We start from the raw sequence: 25168 nt of genomic DNA on the forward strand, positions 1-25168 counted from the left end.
GATCTGTCCTCATATCCAGCATTAAAAACATTCTCTCTTTTTCTTCTTTACAGCCAACTGCTTATCTGCATTGTTAGCCAAGTGAACTTTGTGCTGCCTGTTAGTTAGCCTGTGCAGCTAACCTGTATTTGAATCTGTTCACGACATCGTCCACAGGCGCATCCTGTCCTCACCATCACAGAGATGGACCGAGGTGGAGCGAGAGAGAGAAATGTCCTGAAGTTGATCCTGTCCTCGCCATCATAGAGATGGACCGAGGTGGAGCGAGAGAGAGAAATGTCCTGAAGTTGACACAGTGGACAATTGCTGGGCTAGCTGCTCTTTGGCACAGTCAAAGTAAGAGGTCTCATTCTGCCACTATTTCTCAAAAACGCAAAGACTGAATTCGGCAAACTAGATGCTGCAATAGCGTATTCTTGTCTCTTCTGTGGTGTGATGAACAGCAAATGAATTCAAGCGATGTTATTATCCAAGTTACTATACTAATAAAACTACTGTAAGTATCATATGCTGTCAAGGCTTTCGTCTACAGGAACTGGGTGTGGTTTCATGTAAAGTAGGTTAGAAAAGCGGCTGATGCATCTCATGCCCACAAATGAGTCAAAACATGGGAATAAATTGTATCTCGTTTGCAGACTATAGCGTTCCAAGCACTCAATGCAGTAAAACATGACCTCAATATATATTTCATTTTGTCGATGGCGACCCCGAAGCTCCCTAGAATACCACAGCTGTGGGTGTAGCTGACACCCGTGTCAGCTACGTACCTACTCTGCCTACTGTGTGTGTCTGTGTGTGTGCATGCATGTGTGTCCATAAATTAACTGTCTGTACTCTTCCTGCACAGATAACATTGTGCAGTGTTGCAGGCAGGCAATGAAGTTGAACCAGGAGCTAGACAGCAATCAACCTGTGCTCCTGTCTCACTGCTGATGCTGCATCTGTACAACCAGGATTAGAGGCTACGTTGAGTGGGCCTTACACAACATAGGCTGACTATGTGATGAAGTACTGTCTTAGTTAGAAAAACACATTACCTGTATTATTAACAGAAAACTCGATAACGGTAAACATCTCATTTTAAAATCTAATAAATGTAAATGGATTGATTAAGATAACTTTCAAATGATGCATGGCCTAAAAGTAAATAGTAAATAAATAAATCATTAAGTTTAAGGAATAATGCCTTGACTGGTCTTTAGTTGATTCTTTGGATTAAATGGAATATTGTTTAATAAAACTATTGAAATAAATCATGAAGTAATTTTTAAACATTTCAGCTTGTTATAGGTTTACTCGGTCCAGTCTGCAATTATTCTGTTGCATAAACCAGGCTTCATAACTTAACCAAGTTTGTTATCTGGAAATGAATCATTAAAATTTGGCTCAGTCAATATGAGAAAACAGGTTTTCACTGGAACTTTATACAAGTGCTACATGGAAACTTTTTCTCGCTGATATCTCACTGCTAAATCAATTGTGATGGAATATCTTTAGTATGGCAATTTTAAAACAGCAGTCCCAGAAAGCTTTGTCATCCATTCATATAGGAGGTTTTGTGTTTTCAGCAGAATCTTTTAATTCTTCTCCTGCAGACCGGTAAGCAATATTTCTAAACTGAGTAGTGATGCATCATTTACATACGGAGCTATCTGAACCACTGACACAAAGGCACCTTTGTGGAAATGTTTGGGAGGAAAAAAAGAGTTTCGAGTGGAGGGAGAAGATTACAATATCAAGCTGAACTGTCAGCGTGCTGATCTTCCAAATGCCAAACAATACATATTCATCTGTTTGGCTGGCCACAGCAAAGAGGCAGTGCTCTAGGAGAGGTCCAAACAGAGATGGCTGACATTTCAGCATTTAAAAGACTGACAGCTGCACGTAGACAACATGCAAATACACACAGAAAGACTCTAAGACAGACCCACACACACACATTTACACACTTGGCATGTTGCAATGAGTTTAGTTATACGATCTCTACAACTTTAGAACTAAAGTTGCCCGCTACACATGTCATAACACCCGTCCTATATGATTTAATAGGACAAAACTGGTTGGCCTTGGTTACTTCAGGCTACTCCAGGCTTACTTCAGACTACACTGCCATTATCCTTGCACCACCCAATTATGTGCAAGGCGCACCCATTACAACATTTCTGGTATAAAGCTATACTACTGCTACTGTATATATTGGAAAAAAAAAACTGTGAAAAACACCTTGAAAAAAATCCTATTTTTTCCCAAAAGAACTTTTAACTTATTAAACTTGTAATGTTTATGCCAACTTAGAGCTTTTTCTACTCTAAAAACTAGTATATTAGGGGCCATGTTTTTCTTGATAGATAGGTGTCTCAGCTTTTTACATACAGCCAAGGTCGCTCATCCTACAACAGCTCTATCCGGACCAGATTTGTGGTTCAGACTATCCAATTTCAGACAACCAGACCTTCCTTCAGAGGACTGAGTTCTACTGAAGTGGTCTTAAAATCTACACATTTTGTGCACCCATATCGAAGAAATGCAACTACTCGCTGTCAGATTTGGTTCATTCCTCCAGTCGAGTTTTAGTAGATTGTGCTTACCTCCACAGGGTAACGCCAGCCATTGATGCTGTGTTCAGAGCCCTCAGATCCATTGCTTGGACCCCAATGAAACTCCACTTTTTCTGCTTTAAACCTCCCTGGTAGCCCTGCTCCCCGAACAAAGTAATCATCCTTCAACATAATGGCCACTGGAAGACAGAAAGACAGAGAAAAACAGAGACAGAGCAGAAGAAAGTGAATGATCATACATCACTGAACATCGTTTTCAACAATACATAGTTATCATTCCTCTCAAAGAAACAGACAACAGAAAATTGGTGTCTGTTGTTGATGCGAAGGCAGATTTCACAGTGTGAAGGCACATACACAGTGTGAGACCTCTTTAAGGTCTGAAGAGACACTGACATGGACAAAAGGATGTATTCTGATGACAGGCTAAAGGTAGATACATTGTTATCTTTTAGATTTACTCAGGGGAAGACGTGCTCACCAAGACCATTTCTGTCACTGTCCACCCGCCTGTCAGGCAAGTTCTCAAATGAGGGGTAAATTTGCCAAACAAAGTCATTCTCTTCAGCACAAACAGCGTTCTTTGTTGTTCCATCAAATCCTGCTGAAATGTTGTGACAATTAACAAGGAGTCTTATTTTCACATTCCCTTAAAGTATGTTCCATTTATCAATGCAGCCACCTCCTTCCCATACTTAATCAGACTGTCATTCATGAAGCATCACATACGCCTGATAACACATGAACAGGCCCCCATCACATACTCACACGTGCCAATGAAATGTTGCTAGAACAGGTAAAATAGTAACTCTGGGCTTGCCATACCTTGACTAGAACTCTTTAAAGGATAGGCTATTTAAACTCAAGCCAAACCTGGCTGTAAACAAGCCATTTACAGTATCACTGATCATTTTTCATGTTTTTCTTACCCAGATCACAGCAGTTAAATTGGTGAGTACAGTTCACCATTTCAAAATAAGTGTGTCCGTAAACAGGGCTCTGGCGTGATTGAGTTCATTAGTACAAATTGATATTGTTAGTAAATTTACCTCCTTAACAAATGTTATGCATGGACTGAGTCATGACTTTCGATTATATAAAATCTATTTGGTGCAAATACATGACTTAAAAACTAAAGGTTTTTTACATTTGTTGCACCCCCTAGTGACAGAACATCCCAAGACTGCTAGTGAAGCTTTAACATAACATCATTGCCTCAGCCAATTTTGATTCAAGACTGTTTATGTAAAATTAACATAAAGACACAAGCCTGTAAATGTATAATTTCAAAATGTATTGAAAATTAACTTTAGATCAGGGAAGTCTGAAGCTGATCCCGACTCAGTTTCAGGACCATTGGCCCATCAGTTTCTGATGAGTTGTTGAAAATAGGACTTTGAGAAAATTAAGAAAAAAGTTACAAAATGTGAAATTTTTAGAGCAGAATACCATTGGAGCAAAGGTGCAGATGAATTAAGAGCTTCAACTGATGAAAGAGTTCGGACTGTAGTCAAGCCGTTTTTGAGACAATTGAGGAAACTTGATTCTTATGGTCGGAATTTGCAACCGATTCGCCTGATGACTTTTGGGTTTTTGCAGTGTGAACATGGAGAAGAAGCAGAAAAAAAAACAGAACGAATAAGAAAGAAATAGAACAGAAACAATAGTTCAAGCAGTGAGCATCGCTATTTGGACCCCTTCTAATGTTTGATCTTAACTTTTTATTAGATGTCAGTTGAACTGGTCCACCTGTGGTACAGTTTAGTGTGCTGCAGGCAGCTATATAAAAAAGCTGTCATCATGTCTGAAATTTGCTGGTCATTTCTATTATTACATTCAGCTGTTCAGTGACAGTATATATAGTATACTAGTTATCCATTGAAATGCAATGGAAGAAGCATATGATCATTTTTAGTAAGGGAATCTTTAGTGTCCCATGGTGCACTAAATGCTGTTGTTGACCCTGTATATAGACAACTCTGCAGAAATCACATTTTAGTTTACTCTGCCATGAACTCGTCATCTCGCACAATCGTCATATATATTTTGGTGATCTGTCAAAAGCTATAAAATTAGGGATTCACAAATTGAAGAAACCAGCCCTGGTCTTTCAAAACATCGCCATGGGCAACCAAAATCTCAATTGTAGTCATCCGTGAAGTCTGTTAAAAATCAACAGCACAAAAACTTTAGCTGTCTTGAGCTGTTTTAGCTCACTTCCCATTTAAACATAACAAGTCAGTGTGGAGGAGCTGAGGGAGCAGAACTCTACGAGATTAGACTAATATGATTAAAGGAGACAGCTCTTAGCAACTTTGGATAATGCAAGTAAGGGATCATGTATTGTCCTAATACACTGTCTAACATGTGCTATGCCAGTGTATTAGGGTTCAAGCTCTAGTGTATCTTCTCCTGCCTTTTCATATTTTTCTCATGTAATGTCTAAATTACATGAGCTGAAAATGAGCTAGAAACATGAAACGTAGCCCAATGACTGGAAATGATGTGCTTCATCAGAAATTGGAGCCCAAGGTGCTGTAATTCAGGCCTAAATTAAGAACCTGGGGTTTCTACCAGTTTTAATTTTTGGAAAACAGCAATATGAATAGAGCGTGTTGGACCGTGACTCTATCAATGTGTATACATCATCATAGGACTGAGATACACATTTCTATGAGCAAGATCAGTCAAAAACATGGCACTGTCGTGGTGCCCAACCTGTGGGGGGCACCACAAAGCTCACAGACTTTCACCAACATTAGTGTGCATGGTCTGGAGACAAGTCTTGACCAAAAACCTGAAGTGCCATATTGACATTCCGCTCTCCACAAATTTCAAGTTTGATTTTAAATATTTCAATTGTGCTTTTTAGGAAATTGTATAACTCGCCACAGATAATAAACAAGTAGCCTAAATAAGAAGGACATTTATATCTATCTCTATTTTTTTTTTTTGGATATATTTCTATATAGCTTTTAGTAAAGGACTATGTACAACCAGATGTCCTAAAAAGCTGGACTTTTTTGGTAATGAAGGTCATGTAGCACACATAGAAATGCATTTAAATCAAGCTGAGCTGGACTTGGTAACGTAATTGCTTCTCTCCTTTTCACCAGTGGTTGCAGATGTTTTTGTGGTTGTTTATAGTTGCAGTATATGTAATATTTGTAGATTTTTCATTTTACAGTTTTTCATGGATCTATTAATTCCTTCATTGGGGGAACAAAACATTAGTCCAAAAGCCCCAACCTAAGAAGTATAAAATTTTTCTCTTGGCTTCTGCAGACTCATAAATGCATCGCTCATGTTTTTCCTCCTTCATTCTCATACCGTACCTTCTCACACTTGGTTGAAAAAGCAATGACATGTTTTCAGGACTGGTGTAAAGACAGTGCTTCCTATAGTTATGTTGATTTGCCAATTGACCATGAACTGTCAGCCTCTATTTTCCTTCAATTCAGACACTGGGACCTCTTTGTGTATTCCTGGTTTTCATTCTTTTCCTTCAACAAGGTGCTTCTGTCTTTGTCACCACATCAGGCACCAGATATGCTTCTTTGCAGACTAGCTGGTATAAACATTTGAGTACACGAAGCTGTAGCTGATGGAAGGTATGTACAGTATGCCAGGATTGCATTGCCTACACAAATTATAACATTTCTGTGCAGAGCTCCTGAGCATTAGAAATTGTTTTGAAAATTGTAATACCTTTTTTCCTTTCCAACCATAATGTGTTGTTGACTCCACATTCAAGGTCAAGAAGTTATAGAGCTGTGAAGAAAACGACAGTGATGTCTCTGAACTGAGTTTGTTGTGCAGGAGGAGAGGGTTTATCCAGCCTCTCCCTGCCTGCCTGTTTATAGCTCCATCACAGCATTCAGCAGCACCTCCACCAGGTGATCCCTCCACAGATAAGACACTCATCTGTCATTTAGAAACAGTGCAGAATCCATGCATAATTTGTGGCAAAAACGAAGGAGCATTTGTCTTGTTAGCCATGCATTACAGAGCAGGGGGACAGCAGAAACTGTGCACCATTTTGTTTCGCAGCTGTTGTTTGTATTAGCATTTTGCGTGGCTCTCTACATGCTGTGGCACCCCAAATCCATTTAAAGTGTGCTCTGCTGTGTTTCTTACTTCGCAGGTGGCCATCACCATGATTTTTTTTTTTCTCTGTGAGCAGCCTGGGTGGCCTTGAGGAGACGGTTTGAGTCTGCGTGACAACGCTCTGCATTAAGCATGTCAACAAACCTTTCTTCTTGACTGCAATGATGAGGGTTTCTCTTTCTCTGTCTGTGTCTCACTCATCGTATTTGTGCTTGTGGGTGTCAGCACTGCTGATCCTCAACCTGAAGGTCAGCTGGTCGGACTACTCTCACAGGGGATGACAACACACACTGTGTTTGCCTCATCGGATGAGCTACCCGCACTCAGTCAAACAGATGTCTCACATCTCAGCGATGTACTGCCACCCGCTCATGATGCAGTGACTCGGAGGTGGTCAGGGCATTTACTCATACTCTGTGACCTTAATGAGTCACTGAAAACTGGGAACAAAAACGGGTACAGCAACGAGGCTGCTGAGGGAATTTAAAAGCACAGAGGGAAACTTTGTTCTTCAGTCCTCCTGTCCTTTAATGGTCACACTGTAATGAGAATTACTACTAGAACAGTCATTTTGCCATTTTGAGCCATGCTTGCCATATTTTTACTTAATGTTTTAAAGGTTTCAGCATGTTTAACCGAAATATGTCACTTTTCACAGTATAAAAATACTTAATTACAAGTAGATGTCCACATTGGTCTTCTGTGAAAATACAGAACTATTAATAACAAAATGTGCTTAAAGAAAAGGAAAGGTACACATTATGCTGGGTGCATCCTGTGTGTGTGATACATTATTGGATTGGTAATGGATTTACAGTGTTCTGTGTTTATTCAATGTGCTTCTGTTATGCGTTTGCATCTGATGAAAGAGAATTTGAGCGCCATTAATTCCTGTGAGACTTATCAGCGGTCTTGCATTGTGTTTATGCCACCCACCATGCCGGATGGCAAAGGCATGATCGGCCCTACTCTGCCTCTGATTGGCTTACCCTGGTATTCTAACCATAAAAAAGTTTCCCAACAAGTAGACAGGCTCATAACTTAGTGGACTATATTTGTAAGAGACTGGAAGCTGTTGCATGTCATTAAAAAAAAAAAAAAAAAAAAAAGAATACATGAACGTGAACTGAGCATTTCACTAACTTGTAATGTTGGAGCTTAGTTGGTCAATTGGAGACACCTGTAACTGCTCAGTAATGTGCCCAGAAGGTGTCATCGAGCACAAGCAGCACAGGTACCAGGTAAGATTAACACAAACTTTGAACAACTAGGAACATCTTAAATTCAAAGGAAAACAGCATTAAATCCAGGTGGCTCATTTGAATTGAGATAACAATTACCACAGCGCCTGCATTAACATTGCATTACACCTTGTTTTATGTGCAGCTAACTGATCCACAACTGAATAGTGATGCTGAAATAACTGAAACAACATCCCATGTAACATCACACAACATCAGACTACTGAGTGGACAGTGATAGATGTAAGAGTGTGATAACATATTGTTATGATATCCTTTTTTTTACTGTTCCTTTATAGATGTTTCTGCTGTGTTCCCCTCCCAGCCAGTCAGCTCTGCTCCATTGTTCCTGATTTCCATCCTTACATAATTTTTCAATAAATTGCTCTTGGTTAAACTTTTGTATGGCCTCCAAATTCGACATTTGGGTCCCGGGTAATCAATTAAAACTTAAAAAAAAAAATTTCTTGTTTCTTCCTCAAAACTAAAGGACAGCTGCTTGTCTGCAACACTTAATGTCAAATTACTATAACTGCAGGAACTGAAGTTAGTGAGGGGCAGTCCGATGAATGTCAATAAATTACTAGGAAAATCTAATTTATGTACACCTCTACCAGGCACCATAGCTGAGAGCTTAGCAATAGTCAGATTATCAGTATATTGTTTGTGCCATCCAGCATTTTCATAATGTGGGGTGCAATGTAAATTGCAGCCTCTAGGAGCCACTTAAAGACATCTGCTTAATAGGGATGTGGAGATTCACCGATTCATATCGGTGGTCCGATATAAACGTTTGCGATGCGACTGCACCGGTAGAATGAACGTGCATCGGATATAATTTACGGGTGAATTCGCGGTGCATCTCTTCTAGCCTGTCTACACCGGCAAATCCCATTGTTAAATCGACTATTTCATGTTCTAGTATTTTCAAGGCAACCTGAATGCACCATCGCGTCCCCAGGCAGTGACGCAAACAGGTGTTGTACGCAACAGACAAACGAGGCAAACGAGAAAGACGATAGCCGCGACGAGATATTTAATGCACCAAAAAAGACACATTAATCAAACGTGTGGCAATATTTTGGGTTTTTTTTAAGCGGGGGGTCAGCTAGACAAGACGCACTTTGCAATTTGCAAACAATGCTGTGCGGCTATCAAGTCCGTCGGCAGCACGACGCAACAAGCGTTCCCTCTGAACGAGTGTTCAGTACCGCTGGTGACATAGTAATAATAATAATAATAATAATAATAATAATAATAATACATTTTATTTGGAAGCGCCTTTAAGAACACTGAAGGACACTTTACAGAGCGGGTAAAACACAAATAACACAAGATACAAGCAGAATAAAAAAAAAAAAATAGTGACTGCTCAGCGCAGTTTGCTATTCCCAGAACATGTAGACCAGTTAATATTTCTAAAGAAAAACCTGAAACTAAGCCATATGAGGTAAATCAGTGAGGTGTTTGCAGTTAATGGCATTGTTTGATTGCCAGTAGTTGATGTTTTTTGCTTACACTGTGAGCAGTTAAGAAAGGCTTGTTAGGAAATGTTATTTATTTACATGTTCAATTTCTTATAGAAATTACACCAATACGTTTTCCTCCTAATACACAAGAGCACTATGGACACTGCACTTTGGAAAGAAATACCTCTATTTGAGCCCCTTGGTGAGAGTATTGTTTACAGCAGCTGTTACTGGCTGCCAGTTATAGTTTTATTTTTTTTACACTTGATTCTGTAAAACATTGTTATTTGATTTTCATTCTTTATAAGAAATCAGTCAACTTACTGAAACAAGCACATCATTCTGGCAGACAGTAGTATGTGTTGCTGGTCATGTTATTTGCACTATTCACATGGTTAATACTGTGCTTTCTGAACCTGTTTAACTGTGAAGTTTTATACATTTTGTATAATTATAGAGACAGAGAACATAATTGGGAGTTAGGAGTGCTAATTATAAAGACAATTGAATGCTCTGTCTACTGAAATATTTCTTTTTTAAAATATGATTTATTGGTTACTCCATAAAAAAACAAATATTAATTACATCCCGCAAATCGATACAGAGAGTAAAGCAGAATTGTGCTATTGAGGTAAAAAAAACCCTGATGTTACTATTACTCTCTCATACTGCAACTAACTGTATTGAATGATCACATCATATCGAAACATCCTTTTATAGTTAAGTCATATCGTTATCAAATCATTTTTGAATCGCATCGTATCGTGAGCAGGAGTGAATCGTATCGCATTGTATCGATGGGAGCTTCAGTGTATCGTAACTGTATCGTATCGGTGTCAGCGTATCGAGATGCATATCGAATCTGCCTCAGTGGTGGAGATATACAACCCTACTGCTTAATCATACCTAGCTTCAAAACACATTAATTAAAAATCCCCAGAATTTGGGTAGGTATTACAATGTTGAGTAAAATCTAATGTAAGTTCTCAGGGAAAAGAAATGTGCATCTGAACTCTGTCTTACCTTGTCTTCAGTTAGGGCAGAACATTGACTGCCATATTCAAATAGCATCAGTTGCGAGCGCATATTTCTGACTGTTTCCCAGCATTGATGTTTCTAATCATTGCTTTTCCTTTACTGAAGCCTATGCCCTCACTTTCGACTTGAATGCAAATCAGCTGTCTGACATCACATAAGTTGAACCCCAGGAAATCGTAAACAGCTGCAGGAGTCACATTTTTAATTTCCCTTGCCATTACCTCTGTGTAACTCGTTTGACAGATAGTTGACATTTGCCTGAGTGGATAACTGTATAATTAACGCTCTGCTGCAACAACAAATGGCACTGTTATATACAAGGATTGTAGGGTGTTTTACCAGTTCATTTGGCATATTCAAACAGCTTGTATATGAGATGATGTGGGGACAGAGGACCAGCCCATTCTTGGGAATTGGCACATCCAGAGTGACGGTGTATGCCCCACAATAGAAAACACACTGGACATGAGCAGCAAGTGTGGCTCAACTATTCCAGTGTTGATCAAATGAGCATCCATGGAGCAGCTGTGTCAGACAGCTATCAGCAACAACACGACAGATGAACAATATAGGTGTTGGAGGGTCTGGTCCAAGAGGTGATGTGGTTGCTGGTTAAATTGTAATATATTAAGTAGCATCTTTATAAAAATCAAATATCCTGAAATGCTATATGGCAACAGGATATGACATGGCACTTCAAGATTTCAACTTCACTTGATGATAAGGTACCTTTAACACATTTCTATGAAATTTGCTGACAGTCAGGGTCCACAAAAAATGAATCCTATTGTGTTTGTTGGCCACCTTCCCTCACAATCCAGACAAATCTTCTACTAGGATTGAGTTTGATTTTTTTATTTTTTTAGATGCCCTGAAGTAAAAAATATACACATTTTTTCCATTACACAAAATAAGCCCACTTCAAATGCTGAATGTTGTTTAAACACAGGCAGAAAAAAAAACAATACTGTAAAACTGGCAGCATTTTTTATTATATTGAGAACTATTTTTATTCTTCTGTGTTAAGCACCCTGTGCTCCTTTTTGGATGTTGGAAGGCGCTTTAGAAATAAAGTTTGATTGATTGATTGATTTTATTAAAGAAAGCAATATCATGAATAACCAGGCCTTTGATGACCGATATTGACAGTTTTTGATAGTTTTGATGCAAAATGTATCAGTATTTAATATTTTTAATTCATGTACATCATAAACCCTTATTCCCTGTATTCTTCTGGCAGCAGAGGTATCTGTCCTGTCATTACAGGAGATGAACTATGTTAACAGTGAGACACACAGAGAGGAAGTGAGAGAGAGGCCATGACAGCAGTTAGTGAGGAGATGCTCTGTAACAGAGCTCAGCAGCAGGTGGAGATGACTGGCAGCTTATTTCATCTGAGGATGTCACACTCTTTCTGTCCTATGCATTACACTGCTGAAGACAAGCACATCTATTTAATGTGTGTTAAATCTAGTCAGGCAAGAGGCTAGCACAAGAATACAATGACCTACTGCATGTGGATATTGGACAAATGAACAGAATATATACTGTATACTGGGTGGAGTCTGCCTAAATGCTACCTGACTTAGCCTACTATGACTTGCAAATGTAGAGAGATGAGGATCTGACAATGTACTGTATAATTACAGTCTTGACACAAAATACTGTATGACTAAAGAAGACTGAACACAGAAGTCCTTCTATAGTCCTGCAGAGGCTGCAATATTTTACATTCAGCTCACATGCAGAACAAATAACAAATTATGATTTTGCTATATCTCTGGTAGTGGGGTAAAACTGTGCTCAGTAAATGTCCTTGCAATTGGCCGGTTACATTATGAGGTGAGGGTGGTGCTCACGAAATAAGTGTGGCACACCACCTAAATATGGGGTGGAGGAGAGCACTACCATATTTAAATGTGTGGACATTAACTTTTATCCTGCCATTGGCATGGCGTACAGAACCCCATTTATTTGTACCCACTGTCTTGTACATCTTATAATGCCTGCATGATAATCTGTATTCCATGCAATGTTAGCCTCAGGACTGACTCTCACACTTTATATTACACTTATTACTCATTTCTTGTTTACCATTTTGCTATCAAAAGCACCTTGTGGCGTATTGTCTCAATGCACTGCTTGACTCTGTAGCCCACCTTTTCTCTACCTGCAACTATACTACTGTATATGCATTTGCTTCTTCAATACTGCAAACAAACGTGAATGTTTGATTCGTCTGAGACTTCTCTCCAGGAGAGCAGCAGTCATTCTTTCAGTTAGCACCTTGGCAGGAAGCAGTGTGGTGATCTTGTGATCTTCAACACTTAAGTTTGCATAATAATTAGATCACAAGATATCTGCAAAGCTGACATTTTCTCCTGAGGAGGGCTCCAAAATGGAATGGCTTCTTTGAGGAAAATGAATGTGCTCAGTAAATTAAGGAACAAAGGAACAGTTTGACATTTTGGGATATATGTTTATTTGCTGTTTTGCCAAGGGCCAGATGAAAAGATTGATACCACTCTCGTGTCTGTACAGTAAATATGAGGCTATGGCAACATCAGTCTATATCTTAGCACAGAGAGGGGGAAACAGCTGCCCTGGCTCTCTCCTATCAAATACTATTTTGTTGAGATATGGTGTCTTTGAAAGGCTCAGACACTTCTACTGGTTGCAGTCTCTCTTTCTCATTAGGCTAATGGGATAGGCTTTACTTTTACACAACAAAATCTGCTTAGAGAAGCTCCAGTAAACCTGTAGACAAATTGACAATTTATTCAAATGTGTCTTGATTGATTAAATGATGGGATGTGAAACATTGTTGTGCTAAACACACAGCTGTGCTCTGGGCAGCACTAAGTGTGCTGTCAACAGTGATGCCAGCCACCTGTGGGCTCTCTCAAAAGCCTTTCAACTCCATTTCTCCACTGAGGGGAAAGGATCATCCATCTTAGTGACAACCTGGAATTGTGAAAAATACCTGTGGCTGACAAGGAGGGTCCTCAAGATGCCAAGAAGCCAAATGCAGATGGCCCAGTGCTGAATCCTACAGGCAGTGACACCTGCCATGGCACTTGTACTAATATGGATGCAGGATGTCTGAATGAAAATGGGATGTGTAATCTTCATCATAAATGACTTGCTGCATATTGCACCTGTCTTGTTTTATATTCATGTGCGGGCAAGTAATTCAACAGGTGTTTGACATACAGACACCTGCCAATATGAGCTGGGATTATTAGAGGTGTCACGCTTCAGCTTTTCATTCTCTTTGCACTGTGGTCTGTCAAAGCATTAGATGGCTACACACATTCTGTCATAAACAACTGCCAACATTTCTCTTCAAACCAAACAGTTTATCCAGATTATCTGAAACAATTTATATGGTGACAAAAGAGAAAGTGAGCACATAGATATTAGCCATAATCAGGGTTGGAAATTAGCACCCACCACTGGCCAAATGTGGGTAAATTTATTAAGCGGCAAGCAGATTTGATTAAACTACCGTCCACGGTGGCGGTTACACAAAGAGGGCCTTTAACAAACAGTTGAATTATTCAGTGAAAAAAGTCAGCTCAGTTGTTAGGCACATAATTGGACTGGCCATCAGGAGCACTGAGAGAAATCCCAATGGGCACGCCAGACTGTGTTGACAAAAAAATCACCTCACCGCAGTTACCTGTGACTCATTTGAGTGTAGTGAGCCTGAAGGTACCGCATCAGAGAGAAGAGAAAGCATCCCATCGAGGCTGGTGATACCAGCTCAACTGTTAGTCAACCAGAAGATAGGTTTGAGTTTGGCTCTCAGCTTCTTTTCATGAAGTCGATGCACTCATCATTGTCACTTTTTGTGAACTGACCAATCACAACCTGGATGGGGCAGGACATTGAAAAAGGCTGACGTGCTACAGCAAACTGTTGAAAGGCTGACAATAGAGAGACTGTGTGTGAGTGTGTGCTGTGTGGTAGATTGTTAAAGTTTGTTAAAGTGTGATGTTGAAAAACTGTCAAACTTCACACAGTGTGTGTGTGTGTGTGTGTGTGTGTGTGTGGTGTGAGGGAGGAAGACTTGAATAATTAACACTTTTTTATGCGAAAATATATGTGTAGTTTTTTTTGTCTTTAAGGCAGGACAAACATTACATGAACTTTAGTTACAGTTGGCTGGCAAAAAAATTAGAATAATAACTTGACAATTCCAGCGCCGCCGAAATTTTGACAGTGGCACGAGGGGGCTGCTGGTGTTATCTATACCACTGTTTCTCAAGCCTGGTCCTGGAGTACCACTGCCCTGCATGTTTTAGATGTATCCCTGCTCCAGCACACCTGATTCAAATGAATGGCTCGTTATCAGGCCTCAGCAGAGCCCAGTAACGAGCTGTGTGTGTGTGTGTCTTATGAATGTGAATGAATGTGTGTGTGTAACCGACAGCTACACCTGTTGACAGTTAATTCTCCCCTTGAGGAACAGCTACTTTTTCGCTGTCGGTTTCTCCCGAACAACTGCTAAAATGGTAGCTGCTATGAAAAAAACGATTAGACTGTGAGAAGCGTAGAAGCCTGGGCCAGATGTACGTGTGTTTGGTGTTAAGATGTGTTTTAGAAAAATTTGTAAACGGTCGATTTAAAAAGACAGACTGCGGCAGGCTGTGAGACACAAAACTGGAGATTGTATTGGCTTACATGGAGCAGCAAAGCAGGGCAGCTGGTGCAAAATCCCTCTTTCTTTAAATTTGGTGGGGGCTAACCCTTTAAAATTGAAATCAGAGGTGAGAAGAGACGTTTGCCTACAAAAGGATCCAAAAATTATGTGTCTCCTATTCACCGTTTGGAGTTTATGGCAATTAAAAAATAATAATAATTCAGGCGATTTCTCACTGCCTCTCGCACTCTAGCTGATAACATCACCCACTCCACTGTTTTATATTGTTTACAATTGCATCCGTGGATCCCGAGTGCAGCTATGGCTCCACTGTTTACACCAGGGATCAGCTGATCCCGCTTCGTAACATGGCAAGGCTACTCGGAGAGATGTTGCCTGCGAGCTGAAGAGGAGAAGATGGGGAAGCTGTGCTGGGGTTGAGCGGCACACCAGGAGGAGAAGATACAAACCAGTCCTCCCCTCCATCATCATGTGGAATGTGAGATCTCTGAATAAACCTCTTATACACAGGCAGCCAGCTGCTACTCACACTGATGAGGCTTTGACGTACTGTTTTGATACAACTGTATGGAAAGTACTTTGGTACTTTGGTTCATATGGAAACAACACTGTGAGCCTCACACACTGGATTCAGACAATTTTAATTTCTGTGTAAAAACTGCAACCCACCAGGAATGAACAGCCACCCACCAAAAACAAACCCTGGATTACTCCTGATATAAAAATTAATCTCAAGGAAAAGGAGAGCTGAGGGGGAGGAGGATCAGAGACACTAAAAAAGAGCTATAGGAAGCAGATGGAGTGTCAGTTAGAACAGAACAACATGAGTGGAGTCTGGAGGGGTCTTACAACCATCTCTGAATATAAATATAAGGAAATCAACTCCCAGCCTGTGAGCAACCGGAAGTGGGTGAATCACTGAAACTTTTCTTCAGTAGATTTGACATCGTCATCTGACGTCATCTGCCCCTCCCCCTGTCCAGCCCTTCCTACAGCAACTTTAATTATCCATAGCCCCTGTGACCTGCCCCAGCGCCACCTGCACACCTTTCCGACAACATTCTGCTCACAGCCACCCTGTGCATCCACTGCATCTCCTGCACAATGCCCTACTCCCCCACCCACAACCTCCAGCACACCACCCCTCTGCCCCTAATCTGTCTCTCACAGCAAACCAGGTGAGGTATGAACTCAGGAGGATCAAGGCAGGAAAGGCTGCAGGTCCAGGTCATATCGACTCAAGGCTTCTCAAGTCCTGTGCAGACCAGTTGTTTGGAATAGTTGAGCACATTTTTAACCTGAGCCTGAAACTGGGTGGAGTGCCACAGCAGTGGAAGATATTCTGTATGGTACCAGTGCCAAATGTCCCCCCAAGGACCTCAACAGTTACAGACCAGTGGCACTGACATAATTTACAATAAACACCCTTGTCCATCTCCAACCCCTGGTGAAACCAGCAGTGGATCTGCTACAGTTCATGGATCATCCTGTCGTTGGGGTGGATGACACTCACACAATCATTTACCTCCCACATTGATTCCTCTCTTTTGGAAAAGGCTGGGAGCACTGTGACAATCATATTCCTTGATTTCTCCAGTGCCTTTAATACGATACAACTGCCACCTGCAAAATTATTTGATGACTCTGCAATCATCTGCCTCATCACAGATGGGGATGACAAGGATTACACCGACCTGACTCAGGGACCTGTGAACCGGTACCAGCAGAACTGCCTTCACATCAATGCAGGGAAAACCAAAGGGCTGGTAGTGGACTTCTGCTGGTGCAAACACCCTCCTCCTACACCTCCAAACATCCAGACATTGAGATGGTTGACTCTAACAAGTCCCTCACCTGAATACTGAAGTGGACTGACTATAAAAACTGATTGCATCTGCTGAGAAGAGTCAGGTCTGTAGTCCTGGGATGCCCCTCAACCTGGTGGTGGAGGTGGTGGGAGAAAGAGGGATGAGCTAAAATCAGCTAAGCTATCATCCCTGATGGAGAACATGTCCCACCCCATGCAGGACTCATGCAGCTCCTTCAGTGACAGGCTGCTGTACCTGTGGTGAGTGTGGAGAGCTACTGCAGATTCTTCCTCCCTACTGCTGTCAGACTTAACAATCAGTACTGCTCCCAGTAGACCACACACACCAGAACTGACAAATTCGCTTGTGCAATATGAGCAATACTACTAAATTCAGTCACTATTTTACTCTGCTTTCCTTATTATGTTGTTTACTGATTTATCAGTCCTTGCTTGTTTTTACTGATGCTTCTTGCTAATGCGCTCTCCCCTTTCTTCCAAAGGATCCAAAGTTCCCACTGTGGAAATAATGAAGGACTGTCCTATTTCATCTTATCTTTTTATCTCATGAGCATCCATATTGAAGACACGTCATGGCTCTTGCACAGACATGTCATTATAATATAATAATATAACAAATGATTTGGATTTTGGTGCATCCCTCAATAGAAGCTCTAATGTTCATTCCATGAAATAACATGAAAGTGTTACATGAAACTAGCAAATCATTTTAGTATTCTTACAGGCTCGAACGTAAACAAAAAACCTTTTGTCTGACTGACTGGAAATCGTCATTATTCTCAGAATTTGCGACTAGTTGAGCAAGATATAGACTAAATGTGAAATGCTGAAAACAATGTGACCTCAAATATGTTTCAAATGTTTAACTAATCATATAACTAACTTGCTTACTTATTTTACCACACTGTCTATATGCCTAGATTTTCTCTTTCAACGTTTGCTGAGTTTTTTTTATCATCAACTTCAAACATTCAGTCAGTATGAATGATATGTTGAGACTATCCCTCAGATTGAGAAATCCAATCTGCAAAAAGAGACTGTGTTGTCTTTACCTGTTTTACCGGTGTTCTTCATAGATGTCTTATTCGAGGATTCAGTATCAAAGCCCTCCAGGGTCAGTTCCTGATATTCTGTGGATACTTTGGTATCCTGATCCACAATGTTGATTGGTGACTGGTTTCTCTCTCTGCATTCTGGGTAGGCTGAAGCCCAACCTTCATCTGGCCCATGTGTACCTGAGGTAGACAATAAATACAACAGAAGGACACAATATGATGTGTAACCAAATAGACTTTAGAGGGATACATCAGAGAAAAATGACATTTCAGAACCATCTCATGTCCTTTGAAAACAGCTGACACTTTGCCTTGCCAAGTCATCTGAATTCCAATTAAACACTGCATACAGAATAAACATCATGAGCCCCAAACAGAGGGAGCTGCTGAAAAGTAAAATATTTTCATTCATTCATTCAGAATTTTAAAATGTCATTGATGTGTCCCTTGCTGCCTTTTGCAACATCTTACATATAAAGTAGATTCTATATTTGGTTGTGCACTGCTGACCTCCTTATCAGCTACCCCTCAGACAACCCCTTTGCAGTTAGCGTCAATCACAGCATTACTGAGCTGACAGGGAACACTAAAACACCTCAGATGAGTCACAAGGAAGCCAGTGTGTGCACGGAGGGGAGGGAAGGCTAGGACTGAAATGTCACAGGGCCCTGCTTTAACACCTGGGCAGGGCTGTAGCTACCGGGCATATAGGGGGCAAGATAATGCCAGGGCCCCCCAACCCCACTCCCGGACACAATGAATTTAACACTAATAGGAATAGGAATAGTAATAAATAAATAATTCTGTTTGTGGTTTGTGTGTTCAAGTGTTTGGTGAACATTGAACTGGATGTATCTGTTTGGTACTTATGAGCTACTGTTACAGCATCCATAGTGGATGACAAAGGCATTCTGATTGGATTACCCTGATATTCTTACCCTAACTGTAATCAATCTCATGTCTCACTCCTAATGCATAAACCTACCCAGCCCAACCATCAGAGGCACAGTAGGGCAGGGTAGGACCTCAACATCCAAAATAAAATGCCAGCATGCTGTCATGGCTAATGTAGCTTGCAATTCAGATGCAGGTATTAATATTTGAAAAAGTTTTATGAGCAAATATTACAATTTTGAAATTCTACATTGAGTTGGACCATGTGACCAGTTTGGGGAAATATGTGCAAATATGAATAATCATCACAAGCAATAATTAACATTCATTAACTAAGGGTTAGACTAGGAACCAACTGTTCCAACAAGTTCCTCCACCCAAGTCAAGGGTTTTATTTTATTATTATTTTGTAGATACCAATATATTTTAAAATAGGGCTATTATACATGTTCATTATACATACATGCATACATACATTTTACATACATACACATAAATCATTAATGGCTATACACACTGCATTTGCTTCAATCTTAATCCATCAACATTTTCAAATATTTTCAGTAAGTTGTAAAAATCTTAGATGTACCTCCGAACACACTCAGCATCACTGATGTATGTGCTTGGGTGTGTCAGACGTGTCACACCGCCTGGACTTCAGTTAACTAGAGGGCCTGCTGCTGTTTAAGTTGCTCTTTGAGGTGAAGTGAAAACACTTGCACCTGTGAGGTTTTCACATATGAACTGTGATATTCAGTGATTTTGATAAAGGAAACATCAGGAGGAGAACACTGATAAAGCCTTTTCAATATGAAAAAAATGTGACAACTGAACATTCATTTAAGTATGTTCTGTCTTTTGTAAATGTCTTTTCCAGTTGACATCTTATCCATCACTGTTGCTGTGACCCAGTTTCATCTTAAATCAACATTGCACTCAACTCACTACATAATATGAAGCAGTCTAACTGCTAGACCTTCCCGCATGTGCATTAACAACACAACATATCCAAAGACTTTTCTCTGAATTATGAGACTTTGTCATGCCATGTCATGAATAAAGTTGTTAATCTGATTTTGTTTTACTACAAACTGGCGTGCCTTTGGATTTATGTTTTTTATGTGACTGCATACTCATAACTGTCTCAGATCTGTATTATGAGATGGAAACACAGATAGTAGGCTACATGACCCTAATTAATTGCTCTGTAGTCAGCCGTACATTCAGGTTTCTCTTCTGCGTTTGGCAAAGAGATGCTTTGCTCCAGTGCCATTTCCCATTCAAGCAGCATTGTGAGCAACACAGGCTGATAATTCTCCTAGTGGAAACTAATTGATCTCTACAATGTAGAGGATGAGACGTGAGCCATTAAAAGCAATTTTCATTGAGACATCACAAAAAATTAGGCAAGGTGTATAAGCTTTGGCATTTATTGGAATACAAAGAATAGCTCAAGCTGATGTGTTGGTGCAACTCTTGAAAACAGCACTTGAATTTCCTCTGGTAGAGTGAAATGATAACTACCACTTTTGTGGTTGTTTATTTTATTTAATGTAGCTGTCGTTTCTACGAAGGATGTTACGTTAATTTACAGGGGCACTCTGATTTCACCATGCAAGTCAATTCACGAGTCACAAAGAGTGCCACTCTGCTTGTGAAAACAGCTGTATAATGTCTTCTTTGTCTCGAGAGGGGTTTGTTCAGTCTGGGAAAATGACCACTGATGATGTCACAGTGATATCATCAGGTTTATTTAAACTATCAGGAAGCCTCCATGGTCGTTTAACATGTCCCAGCTCATTATGAAAAAAAAAATATTGTTTTCATTTTGGGAAATGTTTGATGTTTTACAAGACTAATGCAGTGATTCTCACTGGTCCTTTGGTTTTCACTGTGTGTGAATCACACCCCGACAACATGCAATAAATATTACCTATCCTATCTCTAAAGCTGTCTGAAGGCACCATAGCAGGAGGTGGTAGGGGATTTTCTCATATCTGTGTCTCTAAAATAACTTGAAGGAAGTCTATTTCGGAGAGCAGTCATGCAAGTGCGAGTGTGCTAACCCCGCTGCTACACTTCATTAGCCCTTGAATCTGCCAATGAATTTGAATAAAGGAAGGGTCAGCCCTCAATTTATCACTGTGCGTTTGTATAAGTATAGTATATGCGCAGGTATAGTTCTTGGATTTTCTTTAGTTAAGATATAACTGATCATATACAGCTTTTTTTCTAAATAAAAACATATTTATATACTCTCAAACATAGTATCTTTGATGTTACTTATAGGTTTCTCAATCCAATAATTTGGGCAAAGAGGGTGGAGTGTTGGTTTGGTTGAGGGGCATGAATAACAACCACAACTGTGGTTGGCTAAGACACCAATCAAGACAATGTTCTTGCAAAGAGATATCTCTTTAAGCTTTCATATCTTTTAATCTTGTATTTTATTTTTTTGTCACTTGGGGGCAGCAGAATATTTTCTAAACACAAAATTGACATTACCTAATAAGGGTGTTGTGACAAATGTGTTAGCAAACAGTTGCCTAATTACACATTCAGCAAATACAGACAACATTTATTGGGAGTAGTATTTGTGTCCACCTGATGAAAATAAGTTCAATATTCGCTCAGATTCTGGCTCAGGTTTGGTCTCATGAGGTCTCTTTTGCTGCTAGATGCTCCACCATGTTCACCGGCTAGTCTCTAACTGCATCCGTCTGCTGTGTGGTGCTAAGCCGGTAGTGTACAGTGGGATTTTGGAGATTTTTTTGCTGAAAGTAGCCGCTACTAGAAACCAGGCTAATGAGAGAGGAACCAAAACAGTAATTAGGCTTAAAAGGCTTTTAATTTTAGCTAGATTTAAAGCTATATTGTCAGGGGCTTTAAAGCAGCATCTCACTGATTTGTATGTTTGAAAGTCATGATGCGACTAACATGGGACTTGTAAGTTACTCCCTGACTGGGGTAATAAAGTTGGAAGGAGGATAAAAAGGACCAGTTGATTAGATTGCAGTGATCTGCAGACACATAAACATGTTTTTAGTCACAACAGAGACTCCACAACCCTGTTCCAGAGCAGGTGGGACACTTCTACATTTACATTTGAGCAGAAATACGGTTATTTGCTATTTTGTGGGAAAATCTATTGCCATTTTGTTCTGAAATCAAATCCAAAAGCAACTTGAAAAGATTAAACTGATAAACAGGCAATGCTGGAAAACTGTCCACTGTTGGTGGCACTTTGTTCCTTTCTGAGTGTGCTCATTTATATTGCATTTTTATAGCAATGCATGCATGGATGCCATCCCTTACATCCCACTCATTTTTATTCTCTCACTGAAACATCGTGAATGTCAGTCCAAGTGCAAAGTATCCATAAATATGTATGTCTGATGACAATTGGATGACTACATTGCCAGAGATCTTAATGGCTGCATGCCCACACTTTTTTATGAAACCATAACCCTTTTTGGATGATCAGGATATGGTAGGATGAAACACACAGCTATTCAAAATCACTAAATCTTTAAAGCCAGAAGAGGAAAATGATAAACAGCATGAGAAACATTAAGAGGCGAGCTGGATAGATATATACAGGGAGCTGCATAAAAGGGTGTATCAGGTCAATGCCATGGAAACAGTGGCAAAAACATTTTTCCATCTATTTGAGAGTAAGTGTCATGTACACGTGGGTGCATGTAAATGTGTGCCTTTAATAGAGCTGATAACCCCACAGCACCTAAAACACCCCACAACTACCATAATGACAGCTGCAAGACACAGTTATTCAAATGACAAATCCATCATAATTATATTGTTTGCAGGCTTACATCTTACATCAGTTAAAGGGTATAGTTTTTGTGCATAAATTGCCTATAATTTGTGAATTAACATGGGGAGAATTTTATTCCATAATTAACTAAACTGGAGTATTCAGTCAAAACACACCAAGTAGTAGCTCCGGGTTGTCTATCATTATATACAGTATAAACCATTCCATTTACAAATAATGCTTACATATTTGTCACAGTGACAAATTCAAAATTGGAAATGTTTTTCTACCATGGGACAAGTGATACATGAGATGTGGTCTTGAGCACACCTATCAACCCTTCTGTTTCTCCCAGGATTGAATTCTACCCTTTTCTCCCCTTGTCTTGCTGTTTTAAACATTTCTTTCACTTTATCCTAAGGAAGTGCTGTAACAGTGATGGGAGGAATAACCTGTTTGATGTGTCTGCTACATTCCCTTCTGATAGTCATTCACTCAAATGTCACCCACCAATAAAAGAAGAAGCATGAATGTGAGAGGGATGGAGTACTTCCCAAAAAAGGCTAAAAGTTTGTATGTTGTTTATACGTCACCAAATGAGAGGAGTTTAACCTGTACATACTTGCCAGCAGCCTCTCTCAAAGTCACAACTGAAGCATAAAGTCTAAGCGATGAGTTCATATCCTTCAAGTAATACATAAATAAATGAAGTGCTGAATTTATCTGCCTGTAAGTGTTTTCACAGGGTGTTCATAGCATTTCACTTCCAACAGGTGTCTGATTCTGACCACCTGACTGCATGAACCAGTTAACTCAGTCCTTGTTGCTCTGATAGTTCAAAGCAAGTGGTTGCCGAGTGGTGATTTTAGGATTCTCTGTGTGTAGCTTTGTCTAAATGTAAGAGGTAAGTGGACAGTGGTAAGGGCGGTGGGACGGCTCAAGAAGAGGTGCCAGAACATTTCCCTTATTTTCAAATCCCAGCGTTGACAGATATGGTCTTGAGTGATGATGAGGAATCACAACCATCTTTGAGCAAACTGTACATTTTTCATTTTTCTCCTCTCATGTCCATGTTAGTTCAGTTGAACACTGTTTGAAAACATGGTTTAAATGACTTGTGGTACACACTCAGCGCTAGACAAACCTCATTGCAAAAAAGTCCTGCAGTCAAAGTTTTGCTTGGATTCTTGCGTGATATTATTGTCTTATTATTGCATTATTGCAAGTCATAAGAAACATTTTAATATTTGAACTAGTCAAAATGGATCTGCAGTAAATGTAAAATCTTCATTTTCAATATAACATGTAAAATGTTAAAAAGCACAAAGTATAATATTTGCCTAGCATAAAGTACATACAGTACAAACATACATGTGTAAATATTCATTTATACATAAATTGGATGGATGGATAAATTAATATTCAAGTAACCAACAAGTAACCAACAATTACCTCAGTAAGTTGTACTTACTTGTAGTACTTTGGTAAAAGTGCATATTTACTTTCCACAACTGTTTATTGTAATACTAAATGGTTCATCAATTTGGAACGTGCCACTATGTTATTATACAAGTTGAAATATAATTTGGGTTCTGGCATGTATTAGAGAGTTTGTCAGTGACAACAAGCCCATGATGATGGAATGCACACTGAGCATTGAGTTTGAATTTTAACACATCAGTGACTACATGTATACTGTAGGTCAGTTCAAAACACTCAGAAAAGCACAAGCATTCAAAAGCTCAATCTTTTTTACTGCATGAGCGATAAAAACGCCTGGAAACTAATTCATTCACTGCTGCATCTGTAACGCAGCCATTATGTGTAACGAGGACTCCTTTCAGTCTTTTTCAAACATGCTTGAACTTTCATAACCTCCCAGTTGAAAATACATTAAGGTCCTCAAAGTCATTCCATGCATCTGTGGTGAACCACTCTGACTGCATTCACCTTTCAGGAGTTTCCCAGTCTTTGTCTTTCTTTGTCTCTTTCAAATTTGAATGAAGTTGATTTCATTCATATTTATTTTCCATTAGTTGGAAAACAACAACAGTAAGCCTTGCAGATGGAGCCTTGTCTGCATTTCGTAGTGAAGTGGTTAGTCAAGCATTACACTCACTACTGCAGCTGCACTAAATGCTTGAAGAAGACCTCGGCAACAAATTGTCAATGTCAACAAAACCTGATCTGAGCTCTGTCTGAATCTTTCTTTTTCTGTGTCTCCCTCCTTCTCCTGCCCACTCACACATGCTCCCACTGCATGCACCCCACTCGCTCTAAACTCTGCCCTTAATTGAAAGCAATACTGGGCTCCTGGGCTCTAAAATGAATTTGTCTATGATTACTCATGCCCTGGCGCGTTGCGAGTACCGGGTAATGTCTATTTCATTGAATTAGGCGGCATCCTGTTCTCCTTCCCCTCCCCTTCATGTCCGTCCTTGCCCAGGGGCGGCTATTGATTGAGATGGTCTGGCTTTCGTATAAGGCTAGCACTACCTATGGATCCAGACAGCCGCGGCCCAGCCGGCAAATGCAGC

At 39.9% G+C, this 25168-nt stretch overlaps 1 protein-coding gene across 1 annotated transcript in view; it reads right to left on the bottom strand.

Moving 5' to 3' along the window:
• Positions 1-25168, bottom strand: part of ptprga (protein tyrosine phosphatase receptor type Ga) — a 390193-nt gene that overhangs the window by 145574 nt on the left and 219451 nt on the right. The window contains exons 3-4 of the mRNA XM_041954744.1: positions 17960-18142; positions 2589-2737 (exon numbers count right to left, since the gene is read on the bottom strand). Of these exons, the coding sequence (XP_041810678.1) occupies positions 2589-2737; positions 17960-18142 (332 nt within the window). The remainder of the gene's footprint in view (positions 1-2588; positions 2738-17959; positions 18143-25168) is intronic.

This window comes from Chelmon rostratus, chromosome 2 (genome assembly GCF_017976325.1).
Source record: "Chelmon rostratus isolate fCheRos1 chromosome 2, fCheRos1.pri, whole genome shotgun sequence".
NCBI lineage: Eukaryota > Metazoa > Chordata > Actinopteri > Chaetodontiformes > Chaetodontidae > Chelmon > Chelmon rostratus.